General features: G+C 39.4%; 1 protein-coding gene across 9 annotated transcripts in view; it reads left to right on the top strand.

Annotated features, from left to right (window-relative positions):
• CHM (CHM Rab escort protein) overlaps positions 1-24,869 on the top strand; it is a 555,159-nt gene that overhangs the window by 25,207 nt on the left and 505,083 nt on the right. For 8 of the 9 annotated variants that reach the window (XR_008914554.1, XR_008914555.1, XR_008914556.1 and 5 more), the window contains exons 2-4: positions 4,088-4,154; positions 19,417-19,489; positions 21,240-21,361. Coding sequence is in view for 4 of the 9 variants with exons in the window: in XM_056808972.1 (XP_056664950.1) it covers positions 4,088-4,154; positions 19,417-19,489; positions 21,240-21,361 (262 nt within the window). In the remaining 5 variants the exon portion in view is untranslated. Of the gene's footprint in view, positions 1-4,087; positions 4,155-16,854; positions 17,066-19,416; positions 19,490-21,239; positions 21,362-24,869 lie in introns of all 9 variants that reach the window. The other variant, XM_056808975.1, reaches the window with a different exon arrangement.

Below are 24,869 nucleotides of genomic sequence, written 5' to 3' on the forward strand. Positions count from 1 at the left end.
CATCTCTCATTTCCATCTTGGTCAGATATCAGTCAACAAATATTTATTAAGCACTTGGGATGCAAGTACAAAGAATAAATTAAGCCTCCTTATCAGTGGCAGAGAACCTAATGGAGACAACAAGTACATAAAAAAGAAACAGTATAAAGTTAATGAATACAAATACACGCAAAGTAATTAAATATAAGTGTAGCTTGGGAATTCATGTTTGGCAGCTGATTGGTAATTGTGGGATGAGGGGGAGAGGGAGGAATTGAGGATACTACTTCAGTTACTGAACTGAGAGAGTGGAAGGATAATGTCTAGGAACAATGAATTGCACCCAAAATTGAACACAGGAGGGGGAAAGTAGGTTAGATTGCTTTTGGGAAATTATAAAGTTCTTTTGCTTATCTCTGAAACAAGGACCCATCTTTTTAATGCCAATATTCTTTCAGTGTTGTTATATTACTGTGAGTCAACTGAAGAAGGCCAATCTGGTGGGCAATAGAGAGGCATTTTGTGAGCATAAACAAGCTTTAATATTTTACAGACAAATAATTATGCAAGAGGATCAATTTAAAGAACGTAATAAAGATGAATGAAATGAAGTGGATTTGTCACATGATGTGGATGAAAGACATCAGTGGAAAGTGTAATATCCTTGTGTTGCTAATAAAAAGTGAAGAAGGGTCCCCAGTATAGTGGGTAGATCTCCTGTGATAAATATTTGGGAGTATGTAGAAAACAGGTTGGACAGGAATGAATGGTAGGGTAGTAGCTATGTTAATGAGCTCTGAGATCTTTTTGAATTGAGCATTGCAGAGATCTAATTTTATGTTTGCATTCCTGTAGTTAGCTGTAAATAGCCATTTAATCATTCTCCATCTCTAGAAGAACAGGATCAGATTTTTTTCTGGAGTGCTAGCCTCAGAAACAAGAAGACTTGGGCTCAAATCTTCCCCCGACACTTTCTGGCTCTAACTAGGGATGTGACTGAGAGGTACCATGAAACAGTAGGTAAAGAACTGGCCCCAGAGTCAGGAAGACCTGGCTTCACATGCCACCTCTGTCACTGACTGACTGGGCTTTAACCATGACCATTTGTCTTCAAGTTTAGTGGTATTGGCTACTCCTTAAGAGTAAATTGCTCAGCAGTTGTTGACTTGCATTTCTTGGTAGAAAAAATGTTCTCTTTGGGAATTCTCCTCACTATTTACCAGGCCTTCCTGAACCCTGTTTTCCTTAACTTCATGTTAGCTGTAATACCTACCTCCAAGGATCGTTTGGAAGTGAGAGAATCTCTGTAAAACTCTTCACAAATTTTAAATCTCAGTTTAAATGTTAATTAGAAAAGATAGGGGAAAAAAGGTGTATGTGTGCATACCTACTACATTTATGTCTGTCTAGGCAGCATGGAGGTTTCTATGGTTTCTTCCAGGTTATGCCAGAAGAGCATAAACTCTGGCAGGTCCTGCCACCCTGGAAAAGCTTCCTATATGGGTCCAGTGAAATCGAGTGGACTTTTGAGTATGGACCCCAAATTCAGATTTCTGATCATTGCCATATTAGTGCTTGTGTTTGCTCTTACAACCTAAGGACAGGCCATCGATGTCTTTGTCTGACCTGGCTAAGTTTGGACTGGTTCATCATTGGGTTGCCTTTATTTTTTCAGCCACAGCAAGTCCAGAAAAGCCCCCATAGAGTTGTAGAGGATCGGTGCTCTGTGTTGGTAGAAGGAGTACCAAGCCGATGAAAGTACAGGGTTTTGAAGTAGTGAAAAAGGATCTAATGAGTTCTCTTAATATGCAAAGCTGTCTTATAATGCTTTCTGATGTGGCCTTTCTGAAGAGCATCAAATTCCTTGTACTCATAACTGGAGATACTACATAGGTAATGTCCTGCATAACATCGCTAAGCCCATTGAGATGTAACAGTTGCTCATCATCTTCTCAACTAACATCTGAACTCTTTCATGTTTGAACCTGGGCAGCAGTTGATCATTGCCATATTGTGTTTGCGTTACAACTTCTCTATGGAATTAACTGCCCCTAGTAACACTGTCCAGCCAGCCCTTGCCAGTATTGTGTGGATTAAGCTGGGCTTGGGAGGCCAGTACTAACTTGAATAATTGTTCATTCTCCTTGAAATTTCTTTGCTTCCCCCCCCCCCCATTCACAACTTTAGCTATATTAAGTTATCACAGTGGTTGAATTCAATAATATAAAAAAGTTATTCTTGTAGGTATAACATAGTTGGAGATATTCTGGGATTCAGGGTGCTATAACTTAAATTTAACAGATTGAACTGAATGTAATGTCTTAAGTCTTTCCTTCTGTTTTCTCTTACTGCCCTCCCCTTCCACGTTTTGGTTTAGTTTTTCCTGAATTATATCCAAAGTTAAGGTTGACTTACATTTGGAATTTTGTGATGGCTTATTTCCAAGTGCTGATTTTTAATGGTTTATATTCTGTGTATTTAAGGCCTTGGGTATATCCCCAAAGAATTTGCCAAAACTGTATTTTCTCAGTGAAGGAAGCTGGAGCTGATGGTTAATGTGGTTTTTCAATGGAACTCCACTCTGTCAATTGCCTCAGTGTGCATATAAAAAAGAATTAGGTACTTACTATATAGTATGATGTGCAATGCTCTGTTCTTCGCCTCCTGTGGAGTGGAGTCTTGTGCCAAAAAGATGGGCCTATATTGTTTTCTTGTGGTAATAAGCTGAGCATGCTTGTGTTGGATTACACTAAAAGAGCCGGTAGCATAAGTAAGTGGTCCTGTGCTTTCAAAACATTTTCTTTTGTTTGGGGTGCAAAGATTAGCTGTCTCCAGCCAAATGGAAGATTCTGTGACAATGGCGGACCTTTAAAAAGCATTTTAGATTTTCAAAGTGCTTTATATACATTATCTCACTTGATGGCGAAGTCCCACAGAAAGTGCTAGAGACCTTTCTTCATAGTTCCCAAATGGGTGACATACAGGAACCTTTAGATGGCCAGCACGAAGACTATAGAGATATCATGGTTTGTTGTTAGTCCATTCATCCTACATAATTCACCTATGACACTCCACAGTCATATTGTTCATCCATTATAGCCAAAGCCTATCAAGATCCTGGTCCCATGGCTACCTCAGGGAAGTTTCTTCCCTTTATAACCTTGACCCTTTGATACTGATTGCTGCCTCCTGGAATAGTGCTTCACCTGATGTGTGAATGTAGTACCATAAGATGGGATATGGCAAATAGTGTCATGTTGTCTTTAGATAATTGTCACATCTTTAATACTTCAGTAAGTATCAAATTCATTTCTGAATTAATCCCTTCAAGAGCTCCATCTTCTTCCTACTTCCAGGTTTCATGTCTCTTTGACAACATTCCCAATTCTCTCCCTTTGCTTCAATCTTGGAAGAAGAGGTGGTCAATTTTTCTTACCTAGGCCAAATCCCTCTTTCTGTGCCCTTATTGTACTTTCCATTGTCTCTTTTGGGAGTTTGCCTTGACTTCCTTTTAGCTATCATTCTCTTTCCAGTGGATCCTTTCCAGTTTGCCTCCTTTTTTTCTATGTACACACCTCTCCAGCTCTCAACTCCTCACCTTTGCAATGCTCTCTTCCCCTTGTGCCTAGACTATTTTTTCTCCTGAATTGATGTACTTCACTTTCTCAAAGGCTAATCTCACCATATCTATGTACCCCATATTTATTTTGCTCACATCCTTGGTTTGTTCATCTGCGACTATGGGTGCTCCCATTTGAATGCAAGTTCCTTGAGAGCAGGGTCCCATCACTTTTGAATTTATATTCCCAAAATGCCTGACACATAGCCTCTTAAAAATACTTGCATATTATAAATATTAAAATAATTGAGCTTTGGGCTGAGCCATCGATAAGGAACAGTTGAACTAATGAAATTTGTTAAACTGAGCTGACATAGCTAAAATTGAATCAATGATCATTATTTTTCCCCCTTAATACTTGACTCACATAATGAATTGTTTTTCAAGACCATAAGTTACCCCTCAAGTCTAATACTGCCATAAAAAAGGTGAAACTTTTCATTCTGTATTCTCTCTCTATCTTCTAAAAGATATTTGTGTATTTTTTAGGTTTGCCAGAGTCCATCGTTGCAGCTGCTTGCTCAAGGAGTGGCCAGTGTGTTCTACACGTTGATTCGTAAGTCTATCAGCTGCAACCCTTTATGCTTGTTAAATATTTATATGCACGATAAATAGGAATTTAAACTTTTATTGTCATGGAAGAATTATAATGGATGGTGTCCATTAAAACTCTTGAGGCATATACACACATATATGCACATGTAAAACATACATGTGTAATACATATATGTATATATCAAAATATCACAACTTTCTATAGAAAAAATACCTAGTATTTATGGAGAATTTTAGAGTTTGCCATGCATTTTACATACATTTTCTCATTTGAGGCTCACAGCCTTGTGAAGGTGATATTGTTCTCATTCTATAGATGAAGGACTAAGACTTAGTGAAGACATTAATTGCCCTTGGTCACACAGTTAATAAGTGATAGACACAGGATTTGAGCCTAGGTCTTTGCTGACTTCAGGTACAACACTCTACCCCAAACCCAAATACTTCACTTGGTAATCTCATCAGCTCCCCTGGATTAAATTACCTTCTCTATTCTGATGATTGTCAGATCTATCTATTATGCTCCAACCTCTCTGCTGTCCTCCAGCCCTGCATCTCCAGTTGCATAGTAGATCTTTCAAACTGGATGTCCAGTAGGCATCTTAAACTTAACATGACCAAAATGGAACTCATCATCTTTCCCTCTAAACTGTGCTGTGCCTCCCACTACTGTAGACAGTAACACCATCCTCCTGGTCTCTTAGGTTCATGACCTAGGAAGTCACCCTAGATTTCTCACTATCTCTCATCCCCCCTTATCCAGTCTGATTGCCAAGGCCTCTTTGATTTCACCTTTGTGCTATCTCTCCAATATGCCACCTTCTCTTTTCTGACACTGTGTTCTGGTACAGGCCCTCAGCACTTCATACTAGACTATTATAGTCACCTGCTGGTGGGTTGGCTTGCCTCAAGTCTCTCCCTGTTCCAGTCCATTCTCTGGTCAGCCACTAAGTGATTTTTCTTAAACACAGGTCCAGGCATCTTACCACCTTGCTCCTCCTCATAGAGTTATTGGGAGGAATCACTAAGGGCATACACATATAGGATCTATACACTGTTTGGAGAGGAGGGAGGAGTTAATTCCCTTGGGGAATAATTTACTGACTAAAAATATCAATTCCCATGCATAAATAAAATTGTTAAGTATTAATCAATAAACATTTATTAAGCACCTACTATGTGCCAGGCACAAAACAAGGCAAAAGGCAGTCTCTGTCTGCCCTCAAGAAGTTTACAGTCTAATGAAGGAGACAACATGAAAACAAATATATCCAAAGCAATCTCTCTCTCTCTCTCTCTCTCTCTCTCTCTCTCTCTCTCTCTCTCTCTCTCTCTCTCTCTTTCTCTCTCTCTCTCTCACATATATGTGTGATAAATAGAAAATAATTAACAAAAAGAAGGCATTAGAATTAAGAGGGATTGGGAAAGGCTTCTTGTAAAAGATGGGATTTTAGTTGGAACATAAAGGAATCCAGGGAAGTCAATAGTCAGAACTGAGAATGTTCCAGGTATGGAGGGGAAGCTGGAGAAAATATCCAGAGCCAAGAGATAGAGTGTCTCATTTGTAAAACAAGGAGGAGGCCAGTGTATTGGGAAACAATGTGTGAGAAAACTGGAAAGGTAGGAAGTGGCTAAGTTATGTAAGTTATGAAGAGCTTTGAATGTCAAAATGAGCATTTGTTATTTGATTCTGAAAGCAATAGGTAGCTTCTGGTAAAAACATTCCTTGTAGCAAGGCAAATCAGCCACTTATAATAGTATACATTATACTTTTCATTGTGTACAGAAGTAGGTGATCTGTTATTGGTTTACATTTTACCCTTTCTAGTTTTACCTTGCAATGCACATTAATCTTTTAATTAACCATTGGGATTTTCCGGCTGTCTGAAAGTCAAAAAATGCTTGAAGTAAGGAAGCTCCTATGTTGGACTAGAGGACCTATCTGAGGAACACATGTTTTAAAGTCTAGGCTGGGTCTTTGAAGCTGATGAAACTTCCTTTTCCTCTTAGTGGGAAAGTTTCAGATATGTAGCTTTTGAGTTTGGGTATTTAGAACTATGGTACCATAGTTTGGTTTGGAAATGACAGTCATCTTGGTTCATTTGGGTTATTACTGTGGCTTATTATGTGATTATTTTCATTCTTAGGCTCTTCCTAGTCCTCAAGAGTATCTTTTCTAAATAGAGTGCTAAGCTGTAGAGTATATCCTTGGGGTTCTTTTCTGATTAATTGGGTATGTGAGTTTATGGATCCTCCTCACCTTATCTCTAATCAGTTGCCAAATATTGTTAATTCTGTCTCTGCAATATTTCTGATGTCTCTAGGCTGTTGCTTTCTTTCCTCTCAAAGGACCACCACCAATGTTCACGAATCTCCTCTTACCTGCTATACTGGCCTCCTGATTGGTTAACATAGGTTGCTGTCTCTCTCTTTTCCAGTTCATCCTTTGCTATGACTACCAAGATCAGCTGCAGGCCTAACTCATTTCAAGGAACTTCTGTGTCTCTCTAGTGCCTGCAGGATCAACCACACACTCCTTAGTCTGGTGTGAAAGGTTCTTCATAATGTATCTTGAGCAAATGTTTCCAGTCTTATTTCATACTGTTTATGGACCTACCAAATTCCTGAACTGATAACCAACCTGTGCCTTTATCTGGGATATTGTCTCTTATGTCTATGATACAACTCCTGTACATCTTAGTGGCTTCCCAGAATTCTTGTCTTCCTTTCAGTTTTATTTCAAGTTTTTTTTTCAGATTTTCAAATTTGAAATTTTTCATTTTCAATTTCAATTCAAATTCAATTTCAAAATTGAAATTTCAAAAAAATAATCAAATGATTATTTCAAATCATCCTCTTGATGATTTCTAATTCTTCCAGTTGTTGCTGTTCTTTTCCCCCTTGGTTTTCCTTCTAACATACTTATTTTCATACACTCAAGTCCCTTCAAAAGAATATCAGTTCCTTGTTTGTTTTGGTCTTGGTATCCCCAGTGGCTAGCACATTACCTCCTCTTTAGTAGGCACATTAATATTTGCACTGAAGTAATTCTAGGTTCTGCCTTCTGGGACTCAGCAGAATTAATCTAATTCCTCTTTTATCTAGTAGGCCTTTTGATAAGACTGTTCTCAGGCACTACCCATGCTCTTCCCCAGATATTCTCTTCAATATAAAAACAGCCCTAATCTCTTCAGTTTATCTTCATATGATATGAACTCTAGGGCCTTCACTTCCTTATTTGCCCTCCTCTTTGCCTTTTTTGACTTATCAATGTTATTACTAAAATGTGGTGTCTAAAACTGAATGAAATATCTCAGATGTGATCTGACTAGAATGTAGTATATTGGGACCATTATCTCCCAGTTTTTGGACACTTCCTATCTTAGAGCAGCTTGATTCTATATGCTTTTTGGGGGCTATTATTATACTGTTGATAACATCCTAGAATCTGGTTTGGACTTAAGTGGCTATTTATTTGGACTTGTATAAGAACAGTGACCTCCCTCTGTAACAGAGTTGAAAGTGGTCTTTGAGTCTTAGCTTAAAGATTTATGGCAATTCAATCCATTTTTGTGTAACTGATTGTTAGGAAGTTTGTCCTCACATTGTCTAAATTTGTATCTTTACAACTTCCCTATATTTCTTCCAGTTGTGACTACTGGGGTTAGGCAGAACAAATCCATTCTCCCAAGTAAAAGCCTGTCAAGCCACTTAGCCAAAATCTCTCTGTTCTCAAGATTAATCCTCATTCAATCCTTATATGGCATGATCAGAAGACTTTTCTCCATCCAGATTGCCCCCTCTGGATTCAGTTCAATTCACCAAGCATTTCCTTAGCATTTATGATATGCCAGGCACTATGCTTCCCACTGGGGATGAAAAGACAGAAATCTAGGAATCTCTTCCCTTCCTTCCTCACGCACTTACATCCTACCAGTACTCAGGGCTCCAAGATGAACAATTCGGACAATGGCTGACTGAATGAAACCGTGCTCCCTAGAAGAGAGAGGAGGGGGCTTTCCTACTCATCACAGAATGCCCTGACTGCCCATGTCTCTCCAGAGAGACTTTGGGCCAAGGTTGAAGGCCAAATCTTGACTTTATCTGGTTAACCTTTCTGCTTAATTAGAATCAGAGATCATTCCCAGCACTGTCAGCAGTCAGTTTGTCTAAATGGAAAGTGAAGGGAAGGTGGAAAGGCCTTAGTTATTGCTCCTGAATGGTTCCTTCTTAAAGTTGTATCTGATTACATTTGTAGAATGCAGGAAAAAAGGCATAGGCTTTCAGAGCTGGAAGGATGTTAGTTGTCACCCTTCTTAACTACTCTGTTTTTGTCAAGGGTATCACCATCTTTCTAGTCACCTGGGTTCTCAACTTTAAAATCACCATCTCCTTACTCTTTCTCACCTCACTTTCCCCCCCAAAATTTGAGTTTTATGTGACAAGGAATCAAAATCTAAAATCTAAACAATGGAAGCAGTCCAAAGGTGAAATGACTCACAAGAAGAGGGGCTTACTCTTCAAGGAGAAGCTGTGTCACCACTTTTCAGATATGTTCTGGTGATAGTTTCTTTCATGTATGGGTTATACTAGATGGCCACTGAGATCCTATCATATAGAAAATTCTGTGAGTTTTTATAATTGAAGAATTTGAAAACCATTCAGTAAACATCTGAATAAAAATGACTGATTAAAATGCTACATAACAGAAAATAACCTTTAAAGTTTTATAATGGAAGAAAAAATAAAAGAAGTACTATAATAAGACCATTTCTTGAGGGTGAATAGAATAATGATAACTCAGAGAGAAGGTAGCACTGCTCGGTTTTCCTCTTCTGCTTCTTCTTTCTGCTCTCCTTCCTCTCCTTCCTTTTCAAAAAGAGAATGACTGAGTCATCTGATATGCTGAATTGCTTGCATTATTTACATTTCATATCAGGAATTGTCTTCTTTCCCAGCTCCTGCCTTAGTTTTCATGATGTCTTATGAGGACTCTGCAGTGAGGTCCAGAATTCCAGCCCAGATTAGTCTGTGCTGAACAGCCAGATCTGTGTGGGCCCAGAGTGAGGCCAGGAGTCCCAGCCCAGGCTTGTGGTGGGGACCTACATCCCAGTTTGGGGTAGTTGATAGACCCAGAACTGTGCCTCCAATCCCCAGCAGGGCCAATCCCCAGGGTGCTGAGGGAGCCTGACTGACCCTTCTCATCTCACTTTTCAAATCACTTAGTTGCCAAGTCTTGTTGATTTTGCCACCACAAATCATCTTGTGTCCCTCCCCTTGTATCCATTCACATAGCCATTGCCCTAGCTCAGACTAATCCATCTTACCAAAAGATTTTCCTAAAGAACGGATCTCATCATGTCATTCTTTTCAGTAAACTGCAGTGACTCCCTATTGCCTTTAGGATCAAATACAAAGCTCCTCACTCTTTAAAGGCCTTCACCACCCTGAAACCCATCTTTCTGGCCCTACTGTACATTATTTTCCTTGTATACCCTATGGTTTAGCCAAACTGGCCCAACTGCTGTTCCTAAAAGTCAATACTTTTTATCTCTGAGCCTTTGCCTAAGCTGTCCCTGTACCTATAATTCGCTTCCTCTTTATTTTTTCTTCTTCAGATCTCTAGTTTCTGTCAAATGACATTTGATAACAAAACTTCCTGCCTTGGGGCTTATTGATGGCATAGGGCCCTATTGATATGGGAAGGCAGATATATTTACCTGTAGGAGTGCACCATGTACAAACAGCTACTTAGTGGATGTTTTTCAGTGCTGGAGAAGGTTTGGAGAGCTCACAATAGAGTGTGGGAAGGATGAGAAGGTTGTACTTCCAAATGTTAAACTGCATTTTGTTTTCAGATTACCTAAGTGGATTTGCTTTTTACATTTTCAGATGCATTTAAATTTCTCCAATCTTGGATCATGAAAGCTGCTTCCATGAACTCCTTTTTTTGTTATGTAGTATCACATACATTACCATTTGACCAGCTCTATGGTGAGAAACTTCTGTAAACTTAGAAATTATACACTCAGAATTGTTTCCAGTATTAGATAAGATATTCCAGTGCTTGTAATGGAAGCAACAAAATAAAATATTATCAAGGTATTAAATTCTTTTAAGATTTGGGAAAAATTGATTTCCAGATAGTTTTTGTATTTTGTTATAAAAATACTCAGTGGGACAAAAAAGGAAGGACCTAAGTAACTAGAGGAATATTCAGTGTTAGCATATGATTCAGATTACCATAGGAAAAAATGACTTCCCAGTCCCCAGATAATTTATATATTTAGTTATTAGTACAATCCACTCGAGACACCAAAAGACTTCTTCATGGCACTAGATAAAATTATAACAAAATTTATATGGAAAAAGAAGAGTGCCAGAATATTAATGATGATAGTCAAGCAAAGTTGATGAAGAGTCTTGTATTCCTAGATTTTAAAACATTATAAATTGGTTATCAAAATTGTGTAGTACTGAATGTATGCAAAAGTAAAATATCTCAGTGAAACAAAATGGGTACATAAGACATCTACTTTACAAAAAAATTAGTAGTATGACAAATCTTTATCCAATAAAAACGGAGGAAAGGATTCATTATTTAACAGATGTACTTGGTAAAATTGGTTTCAGCTCTCTTGGAAGGGGATTTAGAACTATTACTTAAAGTGTATGCCCTAGTGAATTCCAACTTGATGAGACTTAGACAATTAGAAATAAACTCAAAGAATAATGGAACAAAATGTAGTGAAGCATTTCTCAGTTGTGAAGGGGAGATGAGTTTTTTTTTAATGTTCAACAAGTGGAATAACTTGTTGGGGACAAGATAAATGCCCCTGGCTACTTTTTTGAAAAATTATCTGCAATCAACAAAATGTAAAAGAAAAAGAAAAAAAACGACAGTCTGACAGATGAAAAATCTGAAGTCTAAAATATATAGGGAACTATTTAAAAATTCATAATGATAACTTTCAGTCCCTAGTGGATAAATGGTCAAAAGCTAGGACCTGAAAGTTTTCAAATGAGGAAAGAAATGATTCATATTCACATGAAAAATACTTAACCTCATTAATAATCAAAGTGATAGTTGAATCAATTTGAAGTACCATCTTATGTTCATCAAATTGGCCTAAATTATTAACAGCAGTAAAACCCAAAGAAAAAATAATTTTAAAAAGTGCCAGTGGGGCTGGGGAGGACCAAGTATACTTAATGATTTCTGGTAGAATTGCAAACCTACCATTTTGAAGAATAATAATCTGGTAACATGACAGTTACCAAACCAATCATGCCATTGACCCAATAATTCCATTGTAGGTAATATGCCCTGAATGTGTTGCCTAAATCACCACCATAAAAAGTTCTTTTAAAGTACTTTCATAGTAGTGTTAAATGTAATGGTTGAACCCCCCTCTCCCTCAATGGGAAGTTAACTAACAGTTCCAAAACAGGGGAATGGTTAAATAAATTGTGGTACCCTCATGGAATGGAATTGAATGCTGAAATGGAATTATGAACAGTAAGCATGAGTGGGAAGATCTTAATGAAATAATGCCAATGAAGTGTCAAGGGAAAAAAAACCATAAGAATTAAACATACTATGATCACATCAGAGGAAAAATAAATGAGGCTAACTGGACAAAAAATTCCTATGAGAGCATATTGAAAAATTGTTGATATACTTTATACACAGAGACAAATTAATTGGAATGAAAAAAATTACTGGGCAAATATAATTTTCTTTTATTGATGTTCAGTGTTTCTTAGAAAAATAAAAACAGAATCCTCTGTGAAGGATTATTCTTGTGGAAGAATCACCTGGATGTACCAGAGTTGGCAGCTCTACTGGTGGGCCAGGTTGTCATTAGATTAACATTACAGTACCCATTTAGGTAGGCATGTAGTTTCACTTCTTTTACTTATTCCAACACCATTTTTTCCCCTAGTCAGCTTGACTTGGTGAGTTTGCATAATTCCAGAATCACAGAAAGGATGTAGGTTAAAATTAGTAATTAATAGATTAAAAATCACTTTGATCAGGTTTATTTAGCTATTCAGTTAGAAAATGATATAGCTTGCCTTTATTCTAGACTTTATGGGCTTTAATGATTTCATAAGTCAGAACATATCTCTAATTTGTCCTAATAAGGGCTTGGAATAATTTACCTTATTTGGATTAACGTGTGTTTCATTAAAATTTGAAGCTTAAAAATCATTAGAAATTGTTGTAGGCAACCATCAGCTTCAAGCTATTTACATGTATGTATTGCATTCATTATTTTGTAAAGATCAACTTATTACTTTTAATCTCCAACTATTGTTTTCATCTATCCTAATATACCACATAAGTAATGGTGGCTGATGGTTCTGAAGTGGCCCATTATAAAATACTAAGTGCAACCTCTGTTGATTTATAAACACTGTCCAAGCGTCACCATCAACAGCAGCTAATCTTATTCAAAATAGTCACTTCATTGCTGTGTTGCCATAAATTCCTGTAGACAGATTTTAAACTAAAGTTAGCTTCTGCCAAATTGTAATTGAAGGAGCTCTATTTCTGTGTGCCAGCTATCTGTCTCAATAACTGTAAAATCTGTGGTTCTTTTCAAAGAGCTACATTTACTGTAGATATTAATGAGCTGTTGACATGTGAAATTTCAAGGATAGATGCTAAATGATTTAGAAAAGTAATTTGCAATTCAAAATGGAGAGATTGGCATTAAGTTTCAACTTGAAGTTACTAAAAAGAAGATACAGGAACACCAAAAGTGTATATTCTTGTGAACTTGGTGTCATAATTCTCAGTAATTGTTCATGCTCTTAGTCTTCATTTTTTCCTCACAGTTTTGTTACGGGTTGTTTTGTTTGAATTTTTTTTGCAGGTGGGGAGAGAGGTTCCTATTAATTTCCTCTTTCAAATTGTGCAACTTTAGGCCCAAAAGGAAATTAACTAGTTTTTAATACGAGTCAAGATTGTTGCACCAATTTTTAAAGGGAAGTTACAAATTCATTTTTCTTTGTCTCCTTATAGAAAAGGATATTCAATATTTGGCTCTTCAAAGCTCATTATATTAAGTATCTTGAATATATGTGCAATTTGTTCATGTATGAATCCCTGTGATTGCAGTAGTGGCAAGGTGGGGTGAATCAGCTGCCTGGGCCTTCTTTTATAAATTGCATAAGCAAATGCTTATTTTGCAAAAATCATCTGGAAGATCTTATGCCCTTTAGGCAGAGTAGAACAATTTGAACATGGTTTTAAAATAGAGATTTTCCCTAAAAATGTCCAAACCAGGACCAGCAGCCAAATGCTTACAATTTCCTTCCATTTTAGTTTTAGACCAAGATATGAGGAAGAAAAGGAAGGGAGTTGATTGACTAGATATGATCTTATTTTGCCATCCCTTTATCATCAGGTGCTTGATTTGAGGTTTACGTACTCCCTGTGTAAAGCTGTTGTTACAGGAGATTTGGTCCTCTGAATGTTTTTTTATTTTTATTTTTTTTTTTTGGGTGCAGGCCCTATGAAGCTGACAGAGAAAAAGGCTAGACGTAGGAAAGGAGAACGCATTGAAATACTTGAGACCTCAGTTCAGCACTTTTTTCTGTGTCTGTTTTGTGCTGTGAAGCCATACTAGGCTCTGGGAACAAATCCGTTACTGCCTTGAAAGAGCACAGAGTCAGTCAATTAACAAATATTTATGAAGTGCCTACTATGTGCCAAGCACTAGAAATACAAGTACTGTACAAAGAATGAACAATCCCTATGTACAAGAAACTTATGTTCTACGTGAGGACAATATCTCATGTAGTGGAAAGAGAACAAATTGCATTACTCAGTCTTAAGACAAAAGAGTCCAACTAAAGATCTACTGCTATTTGAAAAGTAGCAATTCACCTACTTGGTTTAGCTGCCTCAAAATGGTATTGGATTTGATAGGAGAATGATAGGTTAGTCTTATGGAATGGTCAGGTGCCCCTCAAACAGTGCCCCAAAGTTGGGAAGGCCTTCTTGCAACCTCAGCATCTGGTATCACATTCCTTTCTCAGAAAACACCCTGCCTCTCACAGAGCCTTGGGGAAAATTGGGAGGGAGTCCTCAAGTTTACTGCCCTTTCTGTTTTCCATGTTAGTTAGCAGAGAGGAGCGCAGACAGAAGAAAGTTCACTTTCCTAACCTCTCTGTCAGGCATTTCCACTTATATCAGATAAGGTAGATTATTATTAAATGTGAAATGGGGTGGGGGAGCCTGAGTCCAAGCTGTGGGGTTAACAAGGAGCATCGTGAGCCACTTTTGAGTGACTGGGCACACTTTGTGCCAGCTCTGGACTGAATAGTGACTCTTGATGATGTGCAGAGTACATTGGGCTCAGTGCTAACTGATAAATGGATACTAGGAGTAGTGCCAAACAATTATTGTCCTATTGCTCCAATATACCAGAAGATAATTGCATATTCTGTTTAAAATACAAGACAGGCAATAAAACCTGTGTTATGTCAGGTTCTAGAAATGAAGAGTCACTCCAACATTAGAAGTTATACAGTTATTACTCCCATGGCCATTATTTACATGAATTAGGGTAGAAAAGAGTCTAGACTTCATATTATCCAAGCTTGGTAAATAGTCTCACCAGGCCCTCAGTAGAGTTGTGTTCATTGTTTTTGTTCAAATAATAGCCCCCCAAACTTTTTCAGTCATGTACTCCATCAGTGACACTATTTGGAGCATGCACCCCTAATATACATGCTTATTACTTAGCTCTAAATTATCCATATGGACTGCTGCACTGATAATTCTGTATATATTGTAAATAATGAAAAGGATGACACAAAAATGCAATAATATTTGATCTTAGAGTCAATCAGAAGCCACTGAAGTTTGTTGAGTAGGGGACTGAATTAATCAGATCTCTTCTTTAGAAAAAGATGAATTGGAGATGGGGAGAATGGATGCAGGAAAGGCAATTAAGAGGCTGCTGTAATAGTCCAGGCTTGAGCCCATGAAGACCCGAATGAGGGAGGGAGCTGAGAGAAGGGGAGATAGATGCAAGATGTTGTACAGTACAAACAATAAGGTCTGGCAAATGATTGGCTCTTTGGGGTGAGGAAGAGTGAGGAGTGAAAGATTACAAAAGTGTTTATTCACCAGCTGCTGCTCAAAGCATCTGCTGCTCTGAAGGTGATTCCTGGGGCAGAGGACATATATGTGAGAAGGGCATAGCCTGAAGGCAGAGAATCTTCCCAATGGTACCTGCTGCAATGGTGTCTTCAAGTTATAGTTGCTCCGAGGGGCTAAAACTTGGCTCAGAAGGGAGAGTTCTTGGTGGAGGGGCTGCAGCTCAGTGAATTTGAGAGTTGACAGGGATGTGGCTAAGTGTGGTTTGCTTGAGATAAATCGAGATAAATTGATTGGCTGTTGCAGGAAAGGTGAGATGCAACCCTTCTTCCTACCCTATGTCTGGTTGATCACCTGCCCCTTAGGGTCAGGCCCTGGCCTCCACTTTGAAGACCATTGGTCTAGACCTCAGAATTTCTAGTGTCTGAGTTGTTACTAGTATATGAATTACTTATTTAGGGCCATAGGTGCCGCCATGTTCAACATAAATCTAGCTGAAGTGTCAGCCCTCTCTCAAGAACTGGAGAAGCAGAGTTGCATAGCACAGGCATAATATTAATTTGGAAAAAGTCATTTTGCCCCTTCTTAGTGATAATCTTTGTTTCATTTGTATCTCCTGGCTCTTAATTTCATCTTAGTAAATTGAGATAATGCTTGTCTACTGGTGAGAGTCAAATCTATGGGAAGTGCTGAATTATCATATATTTACATTATCTATTTTCATATAAGCTCTTCTTTGTGTTATCTAATGCCCTCTTTACTGGCTCGAGGTGAGGATCAAATCTATGGAAGTACTTAATTAGCTTGTATTAAACCTTGTGGATACTTTGTTTAATTATCTGTGCAGTTGTTCTGCTCTGCCATTATGGTATAAACTCCTTGGGCCCTGTTGCCTTTTGTCTCTGTGTCCTCTTTGCCTTGCACACAGTAGGCCCCAAGTCAATGTTTGTCGATCATGGAACTGCTTGAAATATGTAATGTGGCATTAGTAGTCATGTTTCTCTGGGGAAGACAGTGGCTGATGTCCATTTTGTACCCAGCCATAAGCTTGCCTCCTCGCGGTGCTCTGCCTGAAAACATTCCTAACCCCTGGACAGCTGAGTCACGAAAGCATTTCTCCTGCGAATTCCTCAAGAATGTCAGCGGTTTTTTCTTTCATTAGCACTCAGAATCCCTTGAGTTTGCTCTAGGTAGTTTATTATGGGAATATGCTAACAATGTATACATTTTTGCAGAAGGGCCAGTATAATGACGAGTCACAGTGGAAAAGAAGCTAGTCAGCAGTTAATGAATGTCAGACTCATTTAATAGAAAGGTTCCCAGACTCTTCAGACACCTTTTCCCTGTCTGTAATGTATTTTCCTGTTCCTAGACACAGCCCAGCACATGGGCTGCTGTCTCGAGACGCTAACACTTGTGGAAAGGCCACAGAAGAGTCCATTGATTTCATTTGTGCTGTGGCTTTCCAGGGGTTAATGAAATCCGCTTTGGAAGCCATATTCTTACTTGTCTTGGGGGAGAAAATGCGGGGGCATCCTAATGATGCCGTTGGGAGGTTAGAAACGTGAAATCCTCTGTTCTTCAGTTACGGGCAGCCGGGACTTCTTTTGGTCATTGGACTTCCTTCACTCTTTTCGGCTGTGGAGAACCCAAGGGCCCCTCGGTGACTTGTTGAGGATTTCAAGAGGAGGCTTTTCAGTGGTGACAAATGAGATCACTTCGAACTGTCGGAAAAGGCGGAGTAGACGAGTCCTTTGGTGCTGCTTGGAGTGAAGTCTTTCTCCAGCTATTTCCTGGTAATGATAACAAACTCCATCCCTCATCCGAGCAGCTTCTTTCTTGGGTTGAAGTGAGGAGGCAGCTGTGACACAAAGTTGGCAGGAAGTTTCCCCCTTTTCGTGAAGTCAGGAAATTCTCACTTTGTCCTTAAAATAAATTGCCTGGGGAGGTTTCAAATCAGTAGCCTAACCTTTTGGAGCAGTTTTACTGCAGTCCCAAAGCCAGAGGCAATCACATTTTAGAAGGGGAATTTGAATCTCAAATTTGCAAGATGCTCACTCCTACTAATGCAGGGGGGTTTAGGCTGGTTTTAACGGTAAACATTTCTGCTGTCCCTTTTTGTATTAGCAGATATTGAAATGTCTCCCTGGGAAGCATGGGAATGCTGCAGCTAGTGTCCTTGAAATCCTAGTTTGCTGGTATTATGTTGCCCTCTTTTGTCCGAGACACTAGACTAATAAAGGCCCGCCTTGCCTCACCTTTTACACACATAATTGGATGAGATCACCAGATGGTGATGCTAGGAGCAGATCAACAGGAAAAGTTAAAAATGAGACATGGATGGATGGAAAAATATTAGGACCCAGGAGCTCGGTCTGAGGCTCTCTGACTGAACATGGGGGTGGGGGCATGAAGACCAGATTTGGACCAGATCCTGACCTTCTGACTGGTTCTTATACTGAGAGGTGGCCCTGAAGCCACCAAGACTGAGCTCCTGGTCTGATTCTGTGGCCTAGAGCAAGTCACTTAACTGTAAAGTGCTCTAAGGCCAGTCTGGTCCAACTCAAATAGCCACAGATCCCTGAGGGCTACATATTGAGTTAGAAAACCACAAATTAGCATTATCTATGCTCTTTTGTATTTTTTATCTAGCTAAAGGTTTCCCAGTTACATTTTAATTTGCTTCTGGCTCTAAAGTGAGAGTTTGCTGGAAGGCATGTTGTGCACTGGGTGCCCCTATCCCTATCCTTTTCTTTCATCCTGCCAATAGTCTTTAGAGCACTAGAACTGGCCCGGGGGTCTAGGGGAAAGCCACCATGGGAGCTCTAGTCTGATGATTGCTGTAGTCTTTCCAAAGCCTAGTGGAAAGTCCAGACTTCGAATTCCTGCTCCCTGGCCTGGGACCATTTCCATTTGTATATAAAATGTCTTTCACTTTGATTGCTATGTTAGCTGAAAGTATTTATGGAGGACATGAAGTTGGCCTCCTCCAAAGGAAAACTTAGTTTAGTGTCTTTGTTTTCTGCTAAAGCTTTTTGAATTAAAGTCGCCAGCCTGTTTGCCAAGTTTGCCTGGTATAATGTGGTGGTTGGTGGTCTGGGCTTCTTGGTAGAGGAAGGGAAGCCCCAGGATCCCTGTTCTCCCCACCCCACCCCCCCTTTTCCCCCAGCTGATCAAAGCTTTGACCCAAGGGATCAAAGATTCCAAGTTCCTCAAATTCCAGCCCTTTAGCTGAGGCTGTGATAGTTGGAATCCTCCAGAAAATGCCAGAAAGGGCTCTTGTGGGTTCTGGGCAACGGGCTGTACAGGAAGCAGAAGGAGCCCCAGGGCAAAGCTTGAATAACTGACTGAGTGATTTTAATGAATTGTGCTCAAACCCACCAAAGGACACTTTGGGAAAGGAGGAGAAAATAATCAGTGAAGTCGAGCCCTGCTGGGGATCAGAGCAGCCTAGGGCTTTGCCACCCACTTTCTCCTAACCCTGCTCTCAGGGCACAGTCTTTGCATTGACTTGGCTCTGTTGGGTCCAGGACACTGGAAGGGGGAGGGGGAGTCCTGTAGAGCTAGACCCGAGAAGAGACAGAGTTGGGGATGGAGTAAGAACTGAAAAATGTTTTCAAGAGAGATTTTCCTAGCCCTGTGGCTACTCGTTTTATTTCAGGAATGGGTACCAGGGCCCTGGCTTCCGACTCAGGGAAAGCTGCAGTGGAAGAAACCCAGGCTGTAGTACCAAAAGAATTTTAGGTAGTGAAGACCTAGGCTTGGATTTCCCTCTGCTACTTAAGGGCTCTGTGACCAGAGGCAAAGCTCTCGTTTCCGGTTCCTCTGATTCTCATCTGTAAGAAGAAAATGACAGACTAGCTACTCCTTAGCATCTCCTCCAGCCCTAATCCTAGGATTCATTAGGTGCAGATTGTCCCAGGCCTTGACTCTATCTGTGTCTTCGGTCCTCGAGTTTCACAGGTTCGCCAGTTGCTTTAACAAGCCATTAAACCGGACTCTCAGGAAGTTAAGGGCTTCAAAAGGAGTTTCCAAAGCCTCGTGGACTTGGTGGCGCCTCCTGCACTCACAGCTGTTTAATTTATTGAGATGAGTAAATTGCTTTGAGCATTTCCTGATGTTTCCTTCCTTCTTATTTCTGTTACAGAAGAAGCTATTATGGAGGAAACTGGGCCAGTTTCAGCTTTTCAGGACTATTGTCCTGGATAAAGGAGTATCAGGTAAAGTTCTACTATGATTTTTGCTTTGTTTTGCCAATTTTAACATGTCATCTGTGCCAGTTCATAAACCTTCACCTTAACTGTGGGGTTCATCTTGTTGTTTTTCATTGTACCAAACATGCTGTGCATTCAGCTTACGCATATTCCAGAGCTGCTCTTGCTTGCATAAGTTTCCAGCTATTCCCCCCTTCATCATAGAATAGATGTGCTGGCCAGAAAGTCATTTTCTTTAAAAACAAGACCCACCATTCCACTTTCTTCAGGGTCAAGTTGAAATCATTCAGGGAAAAGAATCCCTCAACAGTCTGAATGGAAAGCTTTGCTAAGGAAGGAAGGGAGAGTGATAACCAGAATCATAACATGTTGACTTTGTTGATTATAAGAAGCCTTTTATATAGCAGTTTTAGAACTTGAAAGTTCTAGTTTGATTCTAGAATTTTGATTTTGTTGACATATTTGCCCTAATTCCCTGGACCATAAGCATTTTTCTTCTGTTTGAAGACTACTATGACTCCACGCTAAGAGTTTTCTTAACTCAAAGTAGCCTTTCACCTTTTGTGAGAGTTTCCAATGTCTAAATAGATTGTAATGACATACTTCACTAGGACTGGCTGCATAGGACTGACTAGTGTAGACATTCCTGACATTCGAGGCTTCAGATTCTATAATATGAATGAGATCCCTCCTTCATCAATTCTCTAATTCAGCAGCACTCTGCAAAAGAAATTTGTTGGCTACAGAGATTATTGCTTTACAGGTTTCAGTCTTTTGGATTTTAGCTTAGGGAATCTTGTCCATTATTCCAAAATAATAATCCTCACAGATTCATCAGCATTGAACCATTCAGTCAGTGCTTTCTTGTGTCTTAATTGTTTGAATTCATGTTCTTTGAAGATCTTGTGAGGAATGCCTTTTAAACACATTTGTAGCAACCTATGAAGTGTTATATTTAAATACAAAATCCTTAAAATATATGATGCTTTTTGAATTGTTGCTGAGAAAATTTCTGTAAGTCAGGTGTACTATGTGTTTCTCTATTGGCTAACTTTTAGATTATAGAATAATTTGGAATTAGGTATTACAGTACTTGTTATACTCAGATACTCTCTCTTGCATTTATGCTATTCAAAGTAATTTCTCTTCGTATATCAGTTATAATCTATCACATGACCTGCATTCAAAAGTTCAAATCCAGAGGTAATTTCTAGTTTCTCAAACTGTTGTGTTTGTTTTCTCTTCTGTTTTCATTCTAGACTATTTTTATATCCAATGTGTGTATATACACGCATACTTATATATACATGTACTGTATATATCTCCTCTAATTAGATTGGCCACACCTGTCATATATAAACATTTCCAAGCCAATGTTTGTTGAATGTGAATGTATTATTTGCTTACCTATTCTTTGTAATTAAGAGCAGATGTACACTGATAGTTGTCAGTGATGAACCTACATCAGGCTGAACAAGTTGGATCATTTCTATCCGCAGATTGTGGCTTTAATAATTCCTTTGTTTTGAATTTGTCAGAACTGAATTCAATTTTAGTGAAAATGTGAATGTGTGTGTGTCTATCCATCTGTCTGTCTGTGTCTTGTGATATGTCTCTGAGAAACAATGGGACTGGGTGCTTACTTCTAGAAATCAAAATACTTTAAATTAAAAAGTAATTGATTCTCTGAGTACCCATTTGGCTTGTTCCATCTCAATGAAAATGAATCAGAATCCTTCATCTGTGCATTGTTTAGGAAAAGCGTGATAAGGAAGAGTGGGCAACATGGCAAGAGCTAATACTGGAAACAGAAGAAGCCATTGCTCTTCGTAAGAAAGACCAGACCATCCAACATGTAGAAGTCATTTGTTATGCCAGGTATGAGCAGTAATTGAAAGACAAACATTCCTTTATCTTTTATTATAAAAACCAGCATATATTTGTTACTCTTTGAGCTATAATCATTTCCCTCTTTCTTTCTGTTGCCCCTAAGAACCAAGAATTCTCCATTTCTCTGCAAAGGTATATGTTTAAAATCATAGAATAATGGGATCCCAGAGTTGGAGGGGACCTTGGAGGTTGTCCTCTCCAAGCTGCTTGGACTTGAGCCTGAAAACATTCCACAACAGCCTTGGAAAATGTTCTCTCCCTCATCCCTTGAGGACCTTCCATGATAGGCAACTCAGTACTGCCCAAGACATATTTTTCCACTTTTGGAGAGCCCTTAATTAGTGGAGAATTTTTTCCTGTTGACCAAAATCACTTTCTTGGCCATTCCCACTCCTTGCTTTATTCAGGGGCCAAGTAGCAAAAGTCTTCTGCTCTCACATGACTACTCTTCAGGACACAGAGAGTTCTCATCCCTCTCTTCTCCCAGCCCTACCGAATAGGTAATGTATGGAGTGGCACTTTGCAAAGTGCTTTTAGAGTGTTCGAAGTCCTAGGTAAATGTCAGCTGCTCTTAGTGTTCTGTCTCTTCCTCCTCCTCCTCCTCCCCTGCCTCCCCATTTTAAGATGTACATTTAGGCAGACTGATAACTACAAATCCTTGCTTCGAACTACCTGAATATTTAATTGAGCAAACACAACCATTTGAGTGGGTAACTGAGTTTTTTAGATGTCATGTAACTGGTGAGTTAAGAAGGTAAGTCTGCATCCTCCATGTTAATTCATCCATTCACATTAGTATAGTCCTCCAGGGTCTAGGCCATTAGACTGCCAAGTGTATTTGTGGAGACTTTAAAAAACAGCCCTTCACACTAGGGAAATGGTAGGCTATTTATTCATGGTGGCAATTCTGAGTACAGCTGCTTCCCCTTTTGTGTACCTGTGAAAAACCTGTGGGCTCCCAGAGTTTCTTCACTCATTTGTGAGACCCTGTTAGTATTATGGAACTGAAAAGTTCTTTTCACCATTTCCTATCTTAAGGACACAGCCAATTTTCTCTGACTTGCCTCCCAAAAGCATATCCTTCTAAATGTCTGATATAGGTTTGAATTGATAGGGAACTACATACAGGGAAAGGCCTCACAAGAGGGTAAAAACAGTCTAAGAGTGTTCAAGGCCTGCGTAAGCTTTTAACCAGTGATTCAGGTTTACTAAAAAGTAATATCCAACAGTACCAGACACAGAGAGAGAGACAGAGGGAGTTGGGAAAGGGAATGGGAAGAAGGGAAGGAGAAAGGGAGGAAAAGATGAACATGTTAGGCAGCTTTCCTATAGAATGTTCATAAATATCAGTTGTTCCTATGTGGTGATCTTAGCTTAGTGGACACTGAACGGCTGCTCCACTGGCCCATGGAAGAGCAAACAGTCTTATTTCTGCATGACCTCCAATGGTACAACTAGAAGCAATAGGTGGAAGTTGCAGAAAGGCATTACTGTGGGTTTTTAAACAGATATATACTCATTACTTTCTGGAAGTAACCTCCTGCCTTCTGTCCCATTCTGACTAGAAGGAGGTTTACACTTGGTAGAAATGAGAGTTGCCCCACAGTGGTCTGGGCAGCCTCAGGAGGCTGTGAGTTTTCCCTCACCAGAGATCTTTAGGCTGAAGTCAGGTTACCCTCCATTGGGTATATTCTAGATGGTATTCTTGTTGATTTCTCTTTCATCTCTGAAATATTGTTATTGCAAATATGGCTTTTTGAGTCCCATATCTCAGGTGTTAAGATTTGGACTAACCCAATGAGACTGTTGTATAACAAAGTAGCATAAAACCTAGGAAATTCTGTTTTTTTAACCTCCTGGCTTCTTGATATTCCTTTTGGAACTTCCTAAAGTAGGCAAGTAATTGCAGCAGAGATAGAAGGGGACCCTGGAGGATTGTGTTTATCTCAATACTAAGTGGCCTCAAATAAGAAATAAATCATATGAAGGCAATGCAGGAACTCCAGAAGCACACCAACTGAAGATCATAGCAAATCTTTTGAGTACAAAAGCAAGGTTAAATTAGCATTCTCAAGTTATTCCTCCTGAGAAGGCAGGGCAGGTGGCAGGTAGTATGTTAAGAGAGAGAGTTATTAAAAAATAATTTTCAGCCTTTTGAAACCAACTTAAGCTACTAGTCAGCAAGCATTTCTCAAGTGCCTACTATGTGCTGGGTACTATGGATGCAAAGAAAAGAAATGAAACAATCCTTGTAATGCTACCAATTTTAACAAGAAAGACAAAATGGCATTAAAGGTATACTTTAAGCCTCAGTTATTTGGACGTCTCATTCATGGGGAACACTATCTCCATTTCCCCAGAATGGATCATTCAGTGATTGAATGCACTTTATGTGCTAGGCACTGGAGACATTGAAACCAGTTACTGTCCTTGAATATACCTTCATTCTGTGTGGAGAGATGTGTACGTGTAGAAGTGCATCTATACAGGGTCTTTGGAAGATGGAGGGCAATAAGAAAGGCCTTTCTAAGAGGACAAACTGTGGGAGTAAAAACACCGAGGAAAAGCAACTGTTTGACTACAGGGGTGGAGGGGATATGATTGAGGAGAGATGCTAAATGAGCACCCTAATGCAAATACCAACAACAAGGAAATGGGTTTGGAGCAAGGACACATGTGATACCCAGTGGAATCGCGCGTTGGCTAGGGGAGGGGTGGCGGAAAGGAGGGGGGGAGGAAAAGAAAATAATCTATGTTTCCAATGAATAATGTATGAAAATGACCAAATAAAATAATGTCTAGAAAAAAAAAGAAAGGCCTTTCTAGTATGCTTTGGAGTGGGATGGAAGAGGATCAGGAAAAAAAAAAGGCTTCATGTATGTCGAAGATGCTGCTCGAGCTTAGTTTTGAAGGAAGTAAAGGATGCCAAGAATCAAAGGTGAGGAGAAAATACATTTTGTGCATTGAGCATGACAAGTACAATGGCGTGGAATTTTGTGGGTAAGGAATAGCAAGAAGTCTAGATTAGGCAAAAGAATATGAGAAAGGGAGGAGTGCATAAAAGGGCTAGAAAGGGAGGTTGGAGCTGGGGAATGAAGGGCTTCCAATGCCCAAGAGAGGAGTTTCTAGAGGCAGTAGGGAGCCCCTGGCGTTTGAGCAGAGGAATACTCAATCTTGGGCTTTAGGAAAGTCACTTTGGAGGCCAGTGGAGGATGAATTGGGGAAAGGGGAGGAATGAAGGCATGAGGAGCAGTAGATCAAGCCAGTGGTAAGGTGGCCCTGAACCAGGGTAGTGCCTGTATATGTAGAGAGAAAGGAATAGATTTGGGAGATATAGGGGAGTTAGAATTAACTGGATAACTGATGGGATATGGAAGTTAATGACAGCAGGGAATCAAGGAATCACATACTGAAAGGATGGCAATGCCATCAACAGAAGCAGAGAAACTTGGAAGAGGGGTGTGATTTTTGGGGGAAAGATATTAAATTCTGTTTT

Source organism: Monodelphis domestica, chromosome X (assembly GCF_027887165.1).
Source record: "Monodelphis domestica isolate mMonDom1 chromosome X, mMonDom1.pri, whole genome shotgun sequence".
Taxonomy (NCBI): domain Eukaryota; kingdom Metazoa; phylum Chordata; class Mammalia; order Didelphimorphia; family Didelphidae; genus Monodelphis; species Monodelphis domestica.